The sequence below is a fragment of the Micromys minutus genome (assembly GCF_963924665.1).
Source record: "Micromys minutus genome assembly, chromosome: 1".
Lineage (NCBI taxonomy): Eukaryota > Metazoa > Chordata > Mammalia > Rodentia > Muridae > Micromys > Micromys minutus.
In genome coordinates this window covers 217,215,169-217,235,098 of record NC_137969.1, presented here as the reverse complement: position 1 = coordinate 217,235,098, position 19,930 = coordinate 217,215,169, and the positions used below count along the sequence as shown (strand labels likewise).

At 44.3% G+C, this 19,930-nt stretch overlaps 1 protein-coding gene across 1 annotated transcript in view; it reads right to left on the bottom strand.

Annotated features, from left to right (window-relative positions):
- Nucleotides 1-19,930, bottom strand: part of DAAM1 (dishevelled associated activator of morphogenesis 1) — a 149,863-nt gene that overhangs the window by 9,970 nt on the left and 119,963 nt on the right. The window contains exons 16-21 of the mRNA XM_080932039.1: nt 17,720-17,826; nt 10,871-10,955; nt 6,792-6,898; nt 5,149-5,237; nt 4,234-4,402; nt 1,046-1,153 (exon numbers count right to left, since the gene is read on the bottom strand). Coding sequence (XP_080788165.1) covers nt 1,046-1,153; nt 4,234-4,402; nt 5,149-5,237; nt 6,792-6,898; nt 10,871-10,955; nt 17,720-17,826 — 665 coding nt within the window. The remainder of the gene's footprint in view (nt 1-1,045; nt 1,154-4,233; nt 4,403-5,148; nt 5,238-6,791; nt 6,899-10,870; nt 10,956-17,719; nt 17,827-19,930) is intronic.

The window sequence follows — 19,930 nt, the reverse complement described above, 5'->3', positions numbered from 1 at the left end:
ATCTAATGTTTGAATCACAGTACGCCTTTGCTTTAGCAAGTCGCTGTCTGCTGAAGTGAGTGTTTGCCACGTCTGGCTCTGTAAGAGCCTCGTTCGGTCAGGACCCTGCAGCTCCCCATGACTGCAGAGCTGTGAACAGCACTCAGCCACACTCAGCAGGCATCTTCTGAGAGCTGTCCTGGTTACTTCTCATTCTTCTGCCTCCTTTGTTTTTTAGTGGGAAAAGACTCCTGGCTTCTCCTATGCTTTCAATTTCATGGCTTTTAAACATTAAAGATTAAAGCTCAATCCTTGGAACCTCCACCATATCAAAGAGTTCACTCATTCAAATACATTAATTTCTTGTGTTATCTACTCTATTTTGTACACCAAGGCTACAGAGCAAGAACAGCCCACTCATTCTAGTTGTAAATTCACTGCAAAAGGCACAGCTTAAATGTATGCCAAGCAGAGGAGGGAGGGGCGGAGGGAGGAGCCTGAGAGCTGCCTCGATTACTATCTCTGACACTCTGACATAGCACCAGACTTGTGGACAAAGTCTGGCAACTTTCCATTAAAGGGCTGCTTGGTTCCAAGGAGCGTGCAGGTCTGTGAGGATGACTGGTGGCTCCCTTGCAGGGGCCTTTCGTTTGCTTCACCTTGTGTTCTCCTTTGACTCGGGGTTACCTACGTTCCTTCAGAAGAGCTGCCCTTCCTTCCTGAGACTAACCCTGTGGCCTCTCCCACTCGGCAGCATCCCGGCCTTCAGTTTACTTTCTGTTGTGACAGTCTCAATCCGTTGTCTAGGCCAGCCTTGACCTCACTTCGTAGCCCAGGCAGGAATTGCACTCTTAAGAAAATCAGGTTTTACACAATGGGGCAATGAGTATTCCCAAGGGTGCTAGAAAAAATATACATTCTCTAACATGTCTGGATCATTTGGCTGTGATTCAAGCTTTCTTTGCCCGAAGTTCGGAGGAAGGAAGGAGAGGGGCTGCTTTGTGGACTTCAGTCGGGTGCCCGCTGCCCTGCAGTCTAGGTGGCAGAGGGCCGTCCACAAACTTACTTCACTTTTGCAGCTTGAGGAATATCCCGCAACTCTTCGCTTAGATTCAGCACCTTGGGGTACTTATTCTCCACAATAGTTATTAGATAGTGCAAAAGGGTAATGTTCCTAAGATTAAAGAAAAGGAGAAAATGCAATGTGATTAATATGGTTTATATAGTCAAGGGGCAACATACACTAAGAATTGGCAGCGTGGCATGAGAACCCACTAAGGAGAACAGCTGTTTGGAAACCTAAAAGCATTTTCAAGTCTTGAACAACGCGCTGTTGTGGTTATTGGTGATGCTCACTTAAGGTTTCATGCAAAGGCTGGTCAGATGAAAGCCCCATTCCAGGGTGGATGCTGGAAGTGTACCATGACTGCACCATTACATATATGATGTCCCTACAGCTGTGAAATAACTTCTAATTTTAGCAGTTCTTCAGCCATTAACTGCAGGACCCTTAGCAATCATAACAGCTGTTGGTGCCGTTTTCCTGTCTAGTGATGACAGGGTTGAACCTTGGCTGACCTGGATTGGGAAGGGGGTGTCTGATAATGGTATCAGGCAAAGCTGTGTTAGTCTGGTCCTATTGTCACCAATTCTACTACACATCATAGTCACTTGGACTTCAGATGCCTGGGCCAACACCAGAGATCCATTTAAATTGGGATGAGGTGTGGCCGGGCATGAATAATTTGTTAAAATTCTCTGGTAAGTAAGTCTAGCTTACTCATCTATCAAAGCTGTCATAGTTAAAGTACACAAATACATTTGCAGTAACATTTCTATAATTTAGGCAGTTTGTTAATCTACAAGGCTAAGCCACTCTTCCCCAGCACACCTATACCAAAGTGTATCCAAGTTGCCAAACAATTTTTTTTCCCATAACAATGTAAAGCATTTCCAGTGCTTTGTGGCTTTATGCAGACAATACAACCCTGTTCCCACGTCAAGGGCTCAAGGTGTTTTTATTTTTGTTCCTATCAGTAATTAGAAAACAATTTCCACTAAAGCAAAACAGTGCTCAGTACTTCTGGTCTCTCAGGCCTCTGTGAACCTGCTACATCTTACTGTTGAAGTATTAATGCTCATAGAGCATTTTCCTCTTTCCTGAGCTTCTCTTTTAAAAGCTGAAGGTGGAAACAAATCACCCCATCACAATAATGCTATTTTCTTCATTATTTTAGACAGATTTTTTTTTTAATCTAGAGACATTTTCACTAACTTAATTGGACTGTATGTTTTTAAAAATTAAATGCAGGCCAGGCTTTCACATTTCTTTGCTGCCTAAATAACACCTCATTTACCCAAAACAACTTGAAGAATGAACAGCTGAATAGCCTCGTATCTGGCTAGTCCTGGTGGCTACTGAATCAGCCTTTGTGCAGGCGGCATGGTCACCTGTACAGTTGACTCAAGTGACTGCTCACTGGCCAACCACTCCACTAGGCACTGGGGCATTACACGTGATGAGGCTACACCTGAGAACCACCTTCATTCAGAAGCAGACAGAAGAGAAAAAGATTGGAAATCATTTTTATTTTTTTCTCTTGAGAAAGCTTGTTCATGTAATTCTAGTCACTTTAATAGGCAAACACCATGTAAGTACCAAGTTATCAGAAGGTGGGGATGGGTGGAAGCTGACTTTGCATGAGCTTGGGTGCAGGCATGCACATGAGAAATTGAAGAGATGGTGTCCTTTCAAGGACAGCTGCTCTTTGTATGCAAGTAAGAGGCTGTAGGTCCCTAGAACAGCCTGCAAACAAGACCCTGTGGTGGGCAAAGCACAGAACTGTGGACTGAGCTTCAGATCGGGTTAAATCCTGCCCAGGCTGGGGGCTGGAGCAGCAAAATGAGCCACTTGACACTGCTTTGGTTTTCTTATCTGACAACATGTGATAAGTAACTTGGCCCAGCCACTGACAAGCTATTGTGACAATCAAATGTGAAAGAGCTCCAAAAGCACCGGGGCTCCCATTAAGGAAAGGACTGCGGTTTTATATAGCAGCACTCTGTCTCCAGGATCCAAAAATAACAGCTTAACACATGGCTTATTTCTTTTATCGCAGGCTGAGGGCTGCTATACACTACAGGCTGCTGTGTACCATGCTTCACTAACCCTATGGGAAATATAGGGTAAGAGGTCTCATTACTGAGGAGTAAGTAATTGGGGCGAACAGTCCGTCATGCTAAAAGGATTTGGTTCTGAGAAGCTTTACCTTAGAATGGATTGTGCGAGTTTCTTTGAAGCCAGTGAGAACCTCAGAAAAACAAAGCTCTTGGGCAAACGAGAGTTAATGTGCGTGATGACCCCACCTGCTCAGGACACAAGGAGCTGGCACCTTAGCTCTTCTAACCAGACTGTTTACCTCAATTGTGGTGCTGTGCACATCCTAGGACTCATCTTAATGAGCCTTGGGATGTGCAGCTGAAGGTACCTATATTCATAAGGCTGTTAGTCCAGCCTGGGACTGAGACATTCCTGGGCTGTCCGGCTTCTCCTTTCTTTGAAACCAGTTCTCTGTGGAGGGGTAGAGACCAGAGAGGCCATGCGACATCCGGAGCTGGAAGGGCTGTGACTTGGTTTTGGCTGTATAGAGGTCTATCAGTGGCTTCTCTTTAGTATGTTACATGATAGTTTAGACATTTTACATTTGTTTATTTACCTAATTTGTGTGTGTGTGTGTGTGCGTGTGTGCATGCGCATGCACATAAATGTAAAATGGCATGTATGTTTGAGTCAGAGGACAACTTGCAGTAGTCAGGCCCTCAGTCTGGGGAAAAGCACCCACTGAGACACCATACCAGCTCCACTAGTTACTTATTTATTTAGTTACCTTGGAACAGATCAGTGGTTCTTACCTGTGGGTCCCAACCCCTCAGGGGTCACATATCAGATATTTACATTACAATTCATAACTAGAAAATTAGTTATGAAGTAGCAACAAAATCATGTTAAGGTTGGGGTCAACGGAGGGACTGTATGAGGGAGCTGAGAACCACCGGAATACATAGTGGCTCCAAGCAGAAAAGAGAGATGAAGGGTCCCAGGGAGCCCGAGGGTTGCCTCTATTTGTGAGAGGAATGGGAAGGAATGGAAGAGCAGGAGCACAGTCAGGAAGTCCAAGTCTGCAGTGTTCAGGTGGGCAATTCACACACTCTAAACACCCAGACCCTCCAAATAGTGGAGGGGCACACACTTACTTGTCAATACTGGATTTTGTATCTGCAATCTTGTTGAGGCTGGAGATCTTGAATCCATATGCATTGCCTCTTTGTCCTTTATTCATATAATTTCCAAAAGCCAACACCACCTCCAGGAGCTGCTTGAGGGCACTGCTCCTGAACACCTCCTCAGAGCCAGAACGAATCGCTTCAAAGCAAGATGCCCAGAACACACTGGTTATGGCCAAGGCTTTCAGTGTCCTCAAGCAACATGTCTTAACAGACACTCAGGGTGTAAGGGTGGGTCATTAGACTGTGGCTGAGCATTTTCGAAACATGGAAATTAGACACACAGTTAACAGCTGCCATGGTACAAAGTTCCTCAGAGAATGGAAAAGTTCCCCTCCTTTCTCAGCCCTTCTCAGGACTGACTTGACAACCCTAAGCACTTAGGAACCAAACAGAGAGCTGAGCAATTCCGTTTCTCTCAGGATCGGTAATGAGTCTGTTGACAGCGAACTGGTCATTTGTTATGTATGTCTTGCAAGTATTACATCAGGGATTGGAACTCAGATTCCAACTTTGCTGTACATTCTGTAACTGATCTTTAGTGACATCCACATCTCAAACATAAACAGCGCAGCCCAAACTCTACCCTTAGAAAATCCTAGGAAGGCATAGCTATGAGATGCTAATTCTAATAGGTTCAATGCTAGGAGTGGCAAATTCATTCTTTAGCCATGTTCATGGTCAAAACCCAAGTCCCTGGGAGAAGCTCAGGCCATGAGCAGGAGCTCCAGGGCCCAGGCCAGGCCAGGGTGTATAAGACATAGGCCTTAGAAGACCATCCATTGGAATTTCAAAGAAGCAATTGTTTATTTTGGGCACTTGGCTCAAAGTTGTACACGGGCACTTGAGACAAACAGTATTTTCTGCTGAGTGGTTTGACCTTACCTTCTACTTTGGGCTTCACTTCTGCCACACGCTCTGCAAACTTCTTTTTGAAGTACAGTGATTGCAGTCTTTGCTGGTAATGATTAATTCTGTAAGAGCAAGGTGGGCTGATTAGCACTCAGTATGAGAGCCCATTCCTCTTGAATCAGCATGGGGTATTTGGGTGATTGCCTGGGGTCCTTCACTTCAAACTCCCTCAAGATACCCACGGCTCTTGTGAAAACAGAAGAGATGAAAGGAATCAAAGTGTAGACTCTCCACTTTCCCCACTTCTCTCAAGTCTCTCAGCTTTTCAGGCTGGCCTTTGGCAAGGCTACAAAGGCTTGTCCCCATCATACAGTCCTCATGCTCATTCCCAACCCTTTTCACTTTGCAATCAGCTCACGAAGCTGGTCTCCTGAAGGTAAGCAAGCTTAGCTTTCCAGATAGCACCTAGAGGAGCCAGGGAACTGCTAGCCTCTGATCTGTAGTGAAACTACAAGATTCTTGTTGCTCGTTGGTGTGTGTGTGTGTGGGGGGGGGTTGTCGCAGTGCAACTTCTCATGAAGCTTCTGAAACTCATGTTTAACCTGCTCATCACAGAAGGTCCAGGGATCTGCCCCCTTTCTAATAACATCCTGTAACCCCAAACAGACCTAGGTTTGCAGCCCAGATATGCCTCTTATTAGGTGACCTTGAGTTTGACCCATCTAGGATTCCTTTCCCCTGTGGATAGATGAAAAGTGTACGTCTCTTCTGGAAGTCCCTATTGGCAGGGCTGCTATAAGGGTTACAGGAAAAAACACTTGCAAAGATCTGGACATGCTTAAGAAGCAACAGCTACTTTTGGTGGTCACTAGCTTGTCTACACTGAGGGCTAAATGGAATAGCTTTGAAACCCCAACATTTTCCTTTGTTCAGCAGTAGTCTCCAAAATGTTGTTGTGAGAGAATAATACAGAACTAAGTCTGACCACACCAGGAATAGAGAATGAGGGACAGACTCCCCTTGGCAGTGTCTGCAGGCTCATGGCACTGAGGAAAAGGGATCTGCCCCAGGGGCTACTGGTCCTTCTCTAGTACGGAATCAGTTCACTCAACCTGGAATGGCAAAGAGACTAAGCTCACATGCCAAACCCAATTACAGAGCAGTGGCTGCCCCAGGGGGTTTCTGGAAAAGGGCTCAGAAAGCTTGCTGGGACTCCTTGGGAAGACTGTCATGACTGATTAAATGATGCTTGCCTGTGTCTTATTCATCGCCGGAACTGTGGTCCCACTTCCTCCTATTTTTTAACAACGGTCATTTCCCTCTAATTTATAGCACACCTGAGATGTCAAGGTATTAGATGCTGAGATGCTCTCACAAGACATCAAAGTGTTGGTGAGTGACTGTGATTTGACCCAGGGAACATTATAGCACAATAAGGCTGGAGCACAGGGGCCTAGAGGCCCACAAGAAGAGCTGTGAGGATGGTTGGACATTGGCTCACAGGGACAAGAACTCCCCCACAAGAACACATTCCATACAGCTCATATTTGGAAAGATTTTAGACCTAAAAACTGCTGCCAGACAGGTGACTGGCCCAAGCTGTTTATCTTGGACAGAGGTTTAGTAATTTCCTTACTAAGGCAAAGGGGATCCACTTCCAGTGTCTTCCAACTCACCTGCTCATCTCGAACAGGAAGCGATCAGCCTTGGCCATCCGGTCTAGCTCATGTTTATGTTCTTCTAGCAGGTCAATGTCGCTTTTCTCAGGAACAAATTTCAAAAGCTGAAAGTGCATGCGTAGATTAAAGCAGAGGGTTAAAAAAAAATCTCTGTAGTAGGTTCTTATCCTTTCAGCTAAACATGAAATTTAATTTTTTTTCTTAAGTTACAAGCTCTGCTAACTGTCGAGTGAGGCATAAGGAGTGGCTATTTATATGCTGACTTGGTAGCAGTTTTAAATTGGCCTGAGAATCTTCTTCTAGTCTTTAGCACCTTTCAAATAAGAACTGTTGACAATTTCCATCGGGACCCACTTCGTGTAGATGCCTGAGCAGGGCGCTACAGAGTAAATCCTCCATTAGAAGGGCATAAAACTGAGTTGCAGAGACATTCAGTGCCTCAGCATGCTTTGCAGAGCAAGTGTGCACAGTTGTCAGGAACAGAGCCCTGGTTTCTCTGAATCCCAGAGTTCTACACATTTTCCACTGGATCCTGATGGAATGAATACATTTGTGTTTTCCAGTCCCCTTGCTTACTTTTCCAATTTCTCTAATTCCATCTTCTTCTGTTGTTCCACGTAGTTAGGGGGAAGAAATGGTGGGAATGGTGTACTTTTTAAGTCCATATTTTATTTTGGAGGATGAGAATAAGAAATGGAAGAAAGAGCAATGATATTGAAAATTAAAAGTTATTTTCTGTGTCTGGCTGCCTTTGTGTATTTGTGTCTGTAGGGGGCCGGGTACAAATGCTACTTTCTAGACTCACTGCTTTTTTCCCTTCCCCGAATTGAAATGAGACCTTCCTTATAACTTGGGTTACAAAATCCTTTGATAGATTTTCAGATGTTTGTTGGAACTCTTAAAAGGCAGCTTGTTTTGAGCCACCATACAGAGAGAATTGGAACTGTGGAGGTGGTGTTCGGTTGAGAATATGTTCGGGGGCCAGAGAAAACCAGGGGATGGGGATGGGGGGAGGAGGAGCCCAATAAAGGAGGCACTAGAGGTTCAGTTGGAGAGACCTGTGTAGCATCACAGGGCCAAGGTGAGAAGCCTTCATATGGAGTAAGTGGCTGGACATTAACAAGATACCAAGAAAGAGAACTGCCAAGTGTCCTCTGGCTTGGGCAACAGGGAGGCTGTGAACATCCTCAGCAATCAGTTCCAAGGAGGTGAAAGTGACAGGTGACGGTGGGCTGAAGGGTGAACAGGAGGATATGGACTGGCGTTCATAAATGCCGGCTGTGCCAGGAAGAGAGAAGACAGTGACACTGTGTGTGTGTGCGCACTCACTGAAGACTGACACGTGGCCAGCTGATAGCTGACAAGGGCAGGCTGAGGCTGAGGGGAGAAGCAGCCAACCAGATGGGCTCCTGACAAAAGAAATGGCTGTACCAGGCATTAGCAAAGACAGCTCCCTTGCCCCTGGGGGTGGAAGGGAGGAGAAATGAGAGCAGGTGCCAAGGAGAAGAGCATGGCCTGCTGGCCGAAGTGCTGGTTTCTAGGCATTTCTGTTCCCAGGCTTAAATGGCAACACTGAATGGGACATGTAGTCTCATGCTCTGTGCACAGGGGATGTTGTAGAACAAGGAGGAGAGAGCAAGATGAAGGGTGTTCCTCTCCACTTTATTTTGGAGTTTCATCTTCTAAGGTAGGAAACCCCCTTCTAATTTCAGACATCCTTTTCTCCAGTTTGCCAGGGTTACAGCTGGTCTGTGATGAGAAAAGTGCCACCACCACCACTGCCTGTGATTTCCAGAGCACAGGAAGAAGCATGTGGATGCCCCCCGCCCCCTCCCCCAGCAGAGGCAAGTGACCTGCTGCTTGTGGATGGTTTTCTAGAGGGATGTAGCTAGGAGAGCACCTGGCAACAGGAAAGATGGGCTCTGGGGAAGAGTTGTCCACTGACCTCAGCCACAGCCTTAGCCCCGTGGTCAGCAGAGACAGGCAGCATGGACCGCTGGCTCCAAGGAGGGGTAAGGGGATGCTGGGACAGACATGTGTCTTGAAGAGAGGAATGTGGAAGAACACTAGGAGGAGGAACATTACAATTCGGAGGGAAAGGGGAGAGAGCGTGGGAGCTGAGCAGAGAGCAAGAAGCTCACAGAATTATCAGGAGAGACCAGGTCAAAAATGTCCTTGGCCAGATGCTGCATCAGTGAACAGATTTTCCTCCTTGTTTATTTGGAGTGTGTCTTATTTGCACTGGAAGCTCTTTTGGCAGGGCTCTGCAATCCTTCCCCTCAAGGAGGAATTTTGTTGGATGCAGTTTCGCAGTAAACAGATCCTGTAAAATTTTAAGCATATGACCTTGTAGATAGAGACTAAAGACAAAAGGATCAAAGCAGCTTTCACAGTTTGTCCCCTCTGGTAGTGACTTGAAGGTGGGGTCACCTGGAAGCTGGGGGCAGCTCTATATTAGGGGAAGAAGAACAGGGATCTGGAAACATCCCTGCAGGGGAGAATATTTAAACTGGGCATCCACAGAGAACCATGGGATACAGGAAGAAAACAATCATTAACATTTTGGAAATTAAATCAAATGTTTAAATGGCAGCTTGATGAGTTGTTTTATTGGAATTGTGAGGCTGTCCAGTTGTAGGTCTGTCTTGCTCTGGGGCTGTTGCCACCATCAGATGTGTACAAAAGACAAAGGGGCAAGCTGTGAAAAGCGGCCTTACCACGAGGACATGTACTTTCAGAGCTGAATATGCACACAGCGGCCATGCTCAGACTGTAGTCATGGTGGCCACTACCCATGACCTTCAGTGGACATGACTCTGACAAACACAGACCTTGAACCTGATCACCCAAACTCAGATTCTGTCCCAAGGACAAGGGAGGGGAAGGAAGAATAACCAGCCTTAAAGCACTTTGAGATGGTCACCACAATGCTCAGAAACCTTCAAGTTTTAAGGGATATGGTTAATTCCACGCTTTGGAATATGTGCTGGTTAAAACACATGATACAGTCGGAGTGGCTAAGCAGAATTGCTCCAGAGCGAGTCTCCACTTTAGACTGGCTGCTTGGTCACAGATAATAAGCTTACCATTCAGGGCCACGGATGTGGGCGGTCCCTAAGTTGTGATTTATGCCATTTATGATACAGGATGCCTCATATGAGTAGAGGCACGACTTAGCTCTAGGAGGTAATTCACTCACCACAGGACAGGTATGACGGCATGGAACAGGTGGTTGTGCTGGGATTGATGGTGGCTTTTGTGCTTGTGGGAATGAGCCGCCAAGATGCAAATTTAGTAATTAATAGTTTGCAGAGCAGTTTTTGTTCTCAGAGTGCTTGTGAGATTTTTAACACTCCCACAAAGCACCTTTTCCCACCAGCCTCTGCAGATTTTTATGAGATATTAAGACAATCATTGACCTGAAGCCTGAGGGACAAAGTCTGAGACTGGTGGACCCCAGGCATTTGGTAGACTTGCTTTAGGATTTCATTTTATCTTTAAAAAAGATTTATTTATTTATTTATTTACTTATTTATTTATTTAATGTGAGTACACTGTGGCTGTCTTCAGACACACCAGAAGAGGGCATCAGATCCCATTACAGATAGTTATGAGCCACCATGTAGTTGCTGGGAATTGAACTCAGAACCTCTGGAAGAACAGTCAGTCTCTGAGCCATCTCTCCAGCCCCCATTTTATTTATGAAAGAGAGACAGAGTGGGAGAGGGAGAGAAAGCACATGATTGGCATGTGATGTGGGTGCCTTTAGACACCAGATAAGGGTGCTGGATCTCCCTGAGCTAGAGCTCTAGGTCTTGTGAGGCACTTAGTCACTTTCCATGGGTAACAGAAATGAACTTGGGTCCTCTAGAAGAGCGGAGCTCTTAACCCCGAGCTATCTCTCCATCTGTGATGTTCCTCCTCCTGCCTTTCTGAGGAACAATGAGAATAAGAGTCCTTTAAAGCAATTCAGAGATAAGGAAATAGTCCGCTAGCAACAGTAGGTTTTCCCAGAATCCTCTTGGCTGCTGATAGTCTGCTACTACTTGGGCTCTGAAAGCCGTCTGGCAGCTCACCTGCTCTAACATGTCCTTGGGCAGGTCCTCCTGTTCATCCATTGTTAGAATTGCCCGCTTGATTTCATCATTGGATAACTTCAACCTGGAGAGGGTATATTTTATTCTGTTAGCAACGCTGTCAAGATTGTTACCATTTAATACAAGACGGCTCACTGTGTCACACCAGCTGCTGATTTTCAAGTATGGTTTTTCTCAAACTCTCCACAAAAACCGATTTCCTGACAACACAGGAAACTAAAAATAGGATTCTGAAACAGCTTACACATTCTTTCAGGGCTCTGTAATGCTTTGCTGACACTCGGACGAGCTGCCATGTTCTGTCATTAGTTCTGTCAGGAAAAGTTAGAGATGAGAAAAGTGGCCACAATGGTCTCCTCACACCCAACATCCACAAATTGTGGGTAAGAGGAGAGATCTCAACCTCTGACCTCATTGTATGTCAGAGGAGTTCTGGGTATGTTACAAAAATAGGTTTTGACAAGCTTAGAAACCATACAGGCTAGTGAAGAGTTGAATACATTAATATACAAAATGAAATACATGATCACTTCCTAGGTCAGGACTTTTCATATATTTAATTTTATTTAATTTAAATTTGAGGATAGGAAACCAAAGGTGATGCTATTTGAGCAGGAGCTTCCCTAAATCTGTTTTCTCTTTACTGCTTACTGGTTCATGCAGGAGATGTAGCTTGCATGGCAGAGTGGATATTTTAAGTGAGAAAGGATCTTTACCCTTCTTCTACTGCCTTGGACCCTCTATGCATTCACTTAGCCTTGCAGCTTGTTTGTGAGATGGGTCGAGCATGTGCTTTGTATAAGCATCTTATTGTTGATAGCCTGACCCTCCCAAAAATTATATCACCTTGGAGATAAGGATGCAAGTCCCAATTCTTTTTCAGTGGTCTGGTGCCATCACATACAGTGATGAAAGTCAGGTGAAATAATGTGGATAGGAATGCTTTGGGAAGTGACAATAGCCACACCCAGTAAATACAAAAAATGTCCAATAGACAAGTACAATTCACCTTCACCCTCTTCTGGGCTGTGGTGGCACATTCACCCCTGTGCTGGCCCTGGCAGCTCCTCCAGGCTGTTTCAATCCCAGGACAATCACTACTTCTCCAGCATGTGACCCAAACATGGCAGGACATCCACATCAGTACATGGAATGATTTTGCTAAGTTGGTCTGGGTGACCAACAGAAGAACACAGGGATCTGTACAACACCAGATCTCCACGGTCAAGGTTAGTCCTGGATTTTAGGACACTACAGGATCTTGAGTCAGTTAAAATGATGGTACCATAGTGTGGCCACACAGAGAAAAGTAAGAGACAGTAACTCTCTAAAATTGCCACTGATAAAATCCAACCTACTAGGAAACATCTACAGTCAGCACCAGAAGAGCCTTGCTTATTACGTCATTACTTTATTACTGGATGTGTGCATTGGTGTGTGCCACAACACATATGTGAAAGTCAGAGGAGAACTTCAGGGATGGTTCTAGCCCTTACTGTGTGGATCCCTGGAATTGAATGCTAGTTCCTAGGCATGGCAGCAGGTACCTTACCCACTGAGCTATCTCATGGGGGGGAGGGGAGGCAAGTTCTAATGAGCTCTGTGCCTTTTCACAGCAGGCTGAGGAAATTGTTTTGAATATTTCTTCTGCTTTGCATTTAAAAATAAAGGGTTGAAAACCAGAGTGAGAACAATATTCAAAGCACTGGGCTTGAATTTCACTAGCTACCCAGATGGAGTTAGAAGCTGCTTGCCTTTGAAATAGTATATATTTATGCTCTTCAATTTGCAGAGGCTGTCTGGACTAAACTTCCTCTTGATGTGGCCCACAAAGAGACAGGAGACTTTAATGAAAAGTCCATAAGAAAATTTACCCGTCAATGGAACACCATGCACGTGGCCTGCTGGATCAGACAAAGAAACCCTATCTTAGGAGTAAGGCGGGGAGAGTACCTGCCCCCCAGCATGACTCTACAGCCTTCGAAGTTCTTGGTGTCATCTGTCACCCTCAGAATGAGCCTTTAATCTCTGTAATTTAAGGACGCTACTGATTCTAGCCTGTTCATTGCTCTCAGAGCTTGGCAGTGCTCTTGGTGTACTGTGGGTGACAACTCTTGAGACGTCTGCTTCTACTGCCCTTTCTTGGCAGGAACAAACCAGACACCTTAAAATAGTATTTAACTCCAGCTTGCTCTACTTGGGAATTTAAAAACTTTCCCTGGAGAATCGGAACATTGAGGGATAATTAGAACAAGCTAGGGATAGATGGCTAGATCAGGCTTTGCATGGGTGGGTGTAAGCCAGATCCTCCTACTTAATAAAGGAGCCTTTTGTGGTTTATGATGCCCAGGTTGCCATGTCAAGGGAGGAACTGGAAAAAAGGAACAGCTGTACTCAGGAAGCGGTCATTCTGCAATAAAGACCCACTTAAGTAGGTGTCTCCCTTCCTTCCTTTCTTCCTTCTCTCTCTCTCCTTCCCTCCCTTTTCTTCCTTCCTTCCTTCCTTCCTTCTTTCCTTCCTTCCTTCCTTCCTTCCTTCCTTCCTTCCTTTCTTTCTCATGGTGTGGGAAGAGAGGCCTGTTTTAGTGATTAAAGCAGTCTGCATTTTAAACTGCTCCATGACATCTATATACAGACAGTAGAGAAGTTGCTTATGCTACTGAGGAACTATTATAATAAAAATTAGTTAAATTGGACCTTATTCTGAGGTACGCTATGGCCACTCCATTCTCCTCACACATGTGACAGGCAGGGTGCTGCTGTCCCTGCACTGAACAACTTCTCTTCCTTCTTCTCTTCAGAGCTGTAGGTGACCTTGGCACAACACAGCAGTCAGTCACCTGCTTTGGGCTCTAAGCCAGGTGGGTAGCAGGTTCCCCTTACATAACTTTTTTAGCACATAAGGAAGCTATGAAGGCTATCCAAACACTAGGGGTATGCATACATTTGAAAGCACAACATGCAGAATATGCCAGAGCCTTTTATTGCCATAGATGTTGGTGTAATGACTGCTGTGACATGAATCCTCCATCAACAAGAGAACAGATGGACAACAGCTTTTATGTGGGAAATAGGCAGGGAGAAAAGGCAATGTGTGGAAGGTCAAAAAATCTTCACATAATTTTAAAAATGTTTCTGGTTGTCCCTAAGTACAAAATAAAATGCCAAATCTTACCAAAGGTTTCTCATTTCTCTCAATTCTGGCCCCACATGTCTTACCTGGACAATAGGAAGAGAATCCTATCTGTTGTCGGCCTTGTAACCAACACTTGATCTCGCCTACGTTACACTTCAAGCCAAGCCAACTTACAGCCATATTAAAACAAACAAACTTCTCTCCTTGGGAACAAATCCCATTCCCTGATGCCATGATATATAAATGGCCATCAGCCAAGCAGGGACCATGGGGGCTTCATGCATGTGAGGTTAATTCTCTTTAGCCCACTGCAGAACTACGATGGCTACCATCTTCTCTATAGGAGTTATGATTTGACGGTGGCCGACTTGACACCTAAAAGGCCCAAGACTGACTGTCAAGATTTCCTGCCAGGCTTCTGACTGACTACAAATGCCAATCCCAAGGTCTCCTTTTCCAGCAGGGTTTACTTTACTAGTCTGAAGTCTGCTTAAAACTGCTTTCCTTATTCCCCCGCATCTCCAGTGCACACACTTTGAGACACACTTTCTCTAGGAAACCCTGCTTGAATCCTCTCTCGTATGACTGAGTTCTCTGTGTCTTTCAGTAAGGCCACTGAAAGCCCTGACTTATATATCTTCCCTCCAATGACATTTTTCTTCTCCAACCAGCCTTGAACTTTCAAAGGCAGCAGTGCCATTTGATTTGCTTTCTTCACCATGATTAACTACTCATTGTGAAGATGCTGAAAGGAGCAGACACATGTAGCTTCCGATGTGATCCATGGTCCCTTAGTCCTATCATTATGGGCCCACTGTGAGGCAGAACATCATGGTAGGGAAAGCATAGCTAGCAAAAGGTTCCTGTTGTGATAGGTTTGGGAAGGAACAAGACAGGATATGCTCTCACAGATGCACCCCAGTGATGTCCTTCTTCCAAATGTCCATTCCCATAGTTTATACCAACATAATCCAATTATGAATCCATCAATGAATGAATCCTTTTTTATGTTCAGAGCCCTTGTGATCCAATTACCTTTTACAGTTCCCCTCTGAGCTGTGCACTGGGGATCAACTCTTTAGCCATCTTCAGAGAAGAGCAAAACCACAGTATCACCATTAGTTCTGGTATATCACCCAGCACACTGATATGCAAGAGAATGCCCAAGCTCTACTGTCTTAAGAAAGAAGTACAGACATGCTTTCATGTATACCCTGCTGCTGCAAGTCCCTAACTGCTTTTTGTATGTAATAATGAACTGCCAAGGAAAGAGAGATTAAAATCTCCTAAACTCTAGAAATTGAAATAAACTACAAATTAAAATAAATCTAGTTTAACTTCTACTTTTACCTCAGCAAGTTTAATATTTTGGCCACATGTGAGGTTTTAACAACTATTACCAAATGAAAAAACGTGCACTGACATTTCAAAGGAGAGAAGGGTTGTGACCTGGCTAATATGAAATCACCTACTGAGACTTGAAGACATTGCTATCCTCACCATACCATTATGTTGTGCTCATTATAACAATCTATTAAGAATTCCCAAGGGTAGTCTAACTAGGTTCCAGGCAAACTGTCTTGGAGAGAAAAAGAACATTTCTACGCACACAGTGCTGTATTACTTTACCTTAGGCTCTGTGATGTTTGAAGTTTTGGGATTTACACACCACAGATACAAAATAATTCCTTCAGTAATGGGTTGGGATATTAGCCAGAGAGAGTTGTAACCTTATCTGTAGCCTGGGTAATTATCCTGGCTGGCACTGAGCACTGGGAATACTTTCTTTATGAGGAATGAGGTCTCAGTTTGTACTCTCCACACGTTTCAACACTACAGAAATTCACAGCAATGTCTCTCTTTGTCAAGTGTTGTTTTGAAAGTGCTCTGGACAGCAAATCACAAGGCAGAGGCAGAGGGATTCGGATTAAGACAAAACAACAACTCGGTGGGGCTGGGGAGGTGGTTCAGGAATAAAGAGGACCAATGTTTGATGCTCAGCACCCTCATGTGTGTTCACAAACATTCAGAATTACAGTCCCAAGACATCTGACAGCCTTTTCTGACTTCCATGGGCACAAGGCACACACATGGTACACAGACATACATGCAGGCAAAAACATTCAAACACATAACAAGATCTTTTAAAAAATATAAGAAACAAACATACACCTCTCCCCAAATCTTCACTTACATTTCTAGTTAGGAATGTTATTTGGGAAATAGTCATACCATAAATATATACATCATGGAAGACAGTAAGTAAACACTCTAGTGGTGCCACCTTAGGGCAGATCCTTTAACTTTAAGCGTGGGTCATGGTGCAAAAGTGAGACTAAGGGGCTTGGCCATTTCTATAGCTTCCACTCAGAGCAGAGATGAAATGGGTGGTTCATGTTACCTTACAAGTTGTATTAAAATTCAAGGATCTCATGAAGGTTCAATTTCTCTTTCACTAAAGGAAACACTTGCTCCTTGAAGTAATAATATACACCCAGCCAACAATCAGGCTTCTATGCTGAAACCTAGCAGCAGCTCTTTGTGTTCAAAGAAACTCAGTCGATGGCCAGTTCAGTAATAGGAACCTCTACTTTTCATCTTAGTTCCCTCCTCAAGTCACCTTACACCAGCTCCAATGCACACATGACTTTCTTCCCACCAGCCCAGTGCACACATGACTTTCTTCCCACCAGCCCAGTGCACACATGCCTTTCTTCCCACCAGCCCAGTGCACACATGACTTTCTTCCCAGCAGCCCAGTGCACACATACCTTTCTTCCCACCAGCCCAGTGCACACATGACTTTCTTCCCAGCAGCCCTGTGCACACATGACTTTCATCCCACCAGCCCAGTGCACACATGACTTTCTTCCCAGTCTGCAGCTGATCCTTTTAGGTCCCACTGTGAACACTGTTTACATCTTCCCACACCTCATTAGCATTAGTTATCTTTGCCTAACTATACACCAAAAAGCTACCTGAAATATGGAATGACCTAACAACACTGTTTGAAGCTTCAGTCACAATTCAGGCTCCCAATTTCCTTTTTTCATATCAAGATCTAAGGTCTTAGAATTTAAAAGTTATAAGAAAGATTTCTAAACAAGGCTGAATTGGATAAATTAACATATCACTGAGATTTATGTATCTTTATAAAACAAAGATGTTCAAAAGGAGAATGAACTCGTGTAATGTTCAAGTATAAAAAGGTGACATTAGAAAGCAAAAATAGAGCCAAAAGTAATGGTGCATGTGGTATGTGCCTTTAATCCCAGCACTCAGGAGGTAGAGGCAGAAGCAGGTGGCTCTCTGTGAGTTCAGGGCCAGCCTGGTCTACAAAGTGAGTCTAGGACAGCCAGGACTCTATTACAAAGAGAAACTCTGTCTCAAAAGAAAAAACAAGCAAACAAAAAGCCAAAAAGCAAAATAGAGAAACACCATCACAGCTCCTGACTCTGTGACAGTGTAACTCAAGAGCTAAACTGTGTCCATAACTAAGAGATGTCAATGAAATCAGTTCATTTCTTAGGCTTCTGGAAAAAAAAGACCAGCACCAGCATCTGGCCTGAGAGAAGGAGCTTAGAAGACCTGTACTACAGCGAAAAATGAACAGAACTAAACAGCAACCATGTGGTTCAAAGCTAAGAGGAGAGCTGGTTCTCCCAGCCATGTTTATTCAGTACCAACAGTACCTCGACAGAAGGATGTTGCAATTCTGAGCTCTCCGTCCATCAATCACTGACAGCTCTTTGACTTTAAGTTTGGAACTCAGTGTGTCATCAATGGCATCTGCTTCTTTCTGGAAAGAACACAAGAGACATCCATCAAAGTCAAATGTGGATAGTCAGGCTCCAGACACACTTTTCTTCCACATTCTCTGTGCACACACATATACCCGGGCAGAGCTGAGATGATGAGGCAGTGTTCTGAAGGTGGTGCAGTCAAAACACAGGCTACTCTCTACTTGGCAAAGACAATTATAAAGCTGACCACCCACATTTGAAAAAGCATTATTAAGAAGAACAAAGAGCCTCCAAGTTGAAGATGTTAAATGTGCATAAATTATCAGTGTGTGATGCTGTTCTTTTGTTCCTCAAATCTCAATAAACTGCAGACAGAAGAACTGTCACTGTGAATAAAGCTCAGCAGAGCCTTGTCATTACTGGTCTAGTCATTTATGGGGCCCATTCACCCGAGAACCATGTGCAATCCTTAGCAGACAAGAAAGTTGAGAAATAACTCCCAAACACTTTCATGTATAATGAGAAGTCCCCCAAAGCCATCGTTTCCCAAGCCTGACAGAAGGACAATGGAGAGGGGCAGCTGAAATCTGTTCAGTTACCTGAATTAACAATTGAACACTACTTGCTTATTAGTCATTCATGATGACCGGATATAACTAAGGTGGAACAGGCAGAAAACAATGAGATGCCAATGCAAAGCTCAAGGTGAGGATATAGGCTAACTTTGTAAGTAGCCAACTTGATTTCATTAGTGGTTAGGGACTATTAAAAATGCACTACGCATTTAAAATATACAGAGAATTGTGTCACAGTTTAAGAAGCAGAGGCAGTATGAGTGAATAATGGAGAACTATGGGGCTAAACAGGAAAAAAGGTCTCTTGTGCTTGGATTTCAGGCATACTTTGAGGTAGTCCAGGAGGGGTTGAATCTCAAAGGAATTGCCTAGTCATTGAATTACATTATTTAACAAGGTAACCAAGGGATTTCAAGCTGACAGTGAGCTAAGGAGCTGTGTTAAGTACGGGTTTTATAGTAGCTGGCTTACCTGCTTGGAGTTATTGTTCACAAAGAACTCCTACAGCCATGGCAGAGGCATAGAAAAAGCAAATCAGATACATGCAATTCAGAAATCACAGCAGCAAACAGGAAAGTCAAAGCAGTCAAGGACATTGGTGGAGTGGAGTAAGAGGGCAGGAGATGCTTCCTGCCCTTGCAGTCCTTAGTTCAAGTGAGTCAGTCTGGCTGAAGATACAGTGAAGACTGCAGTGTAAGATGACAGATGGCATTTGCGACACACCATTTCAAGTGGAAGCAAACCAAATTCAGGAAAGGGCTTAGAAAGGCGAGGAATAAAACCACCACCAGTCTCCCCTTCATTCAATGTGGTGCATGCATGATTGAGTGTGACTGTGTGTGTGCACACATATGCATGTGTACAGGAGCATTGTGTGTGTCTGTATAAACGTACACACACATGATGCTCAAAACTGAGGCATATACACACACATTAGGCAAGTACTCCACCACTGAGCTATACTCCCAGCCACCATGTTAAATTTTTTTACTTGAAGATTATCAACTAAATTCATCATCTTGACTGAACAATTGCATTGTTAGAGAAAATGTGCTTCTCTTTGGTGGAAATGCCTGTCTTTTTGCATCATAAAGAGTTAAGAAATGACTGTAGAGTGACCCACATGAGCAACACCAACTCCAGCACCCCTTCCTAGAGGGTGCAAAAACCATGGCAGCAGGTGCTGTGGGGAGGGGTGTGGAAAAGCACAGAGCATGAAAAGCACTGGTACAGTTATTGGTGGCCATGTCAAGCAGACAAGGTCAATAACATCTTCTTGAAAGAATTTTTAGAGAAGTCTTCAAGTGAAGACGGGAAAGAAGAGCTAATGGCATGTCATGAGGAAGTGGCAGCTTTTCCTGCATACGTCTGCAAGGCAGGAGAGAGAAGATTGGTGTACAAAACACGTTACAGCGTTCAGGCCTGCAGTGTGTACAACCAGCATTTGCTCAGCAGATTCCTTAAGGTCTCTCTGGTCTGGCTCGGCAGCACTGCCAAGGCCCATTTTATACAGATGAACTGTTTCACATCATTCTTCTAGTGGGAAACAGAATGCTCCCACCTCCTGGTCTGTCTATATAAGGAG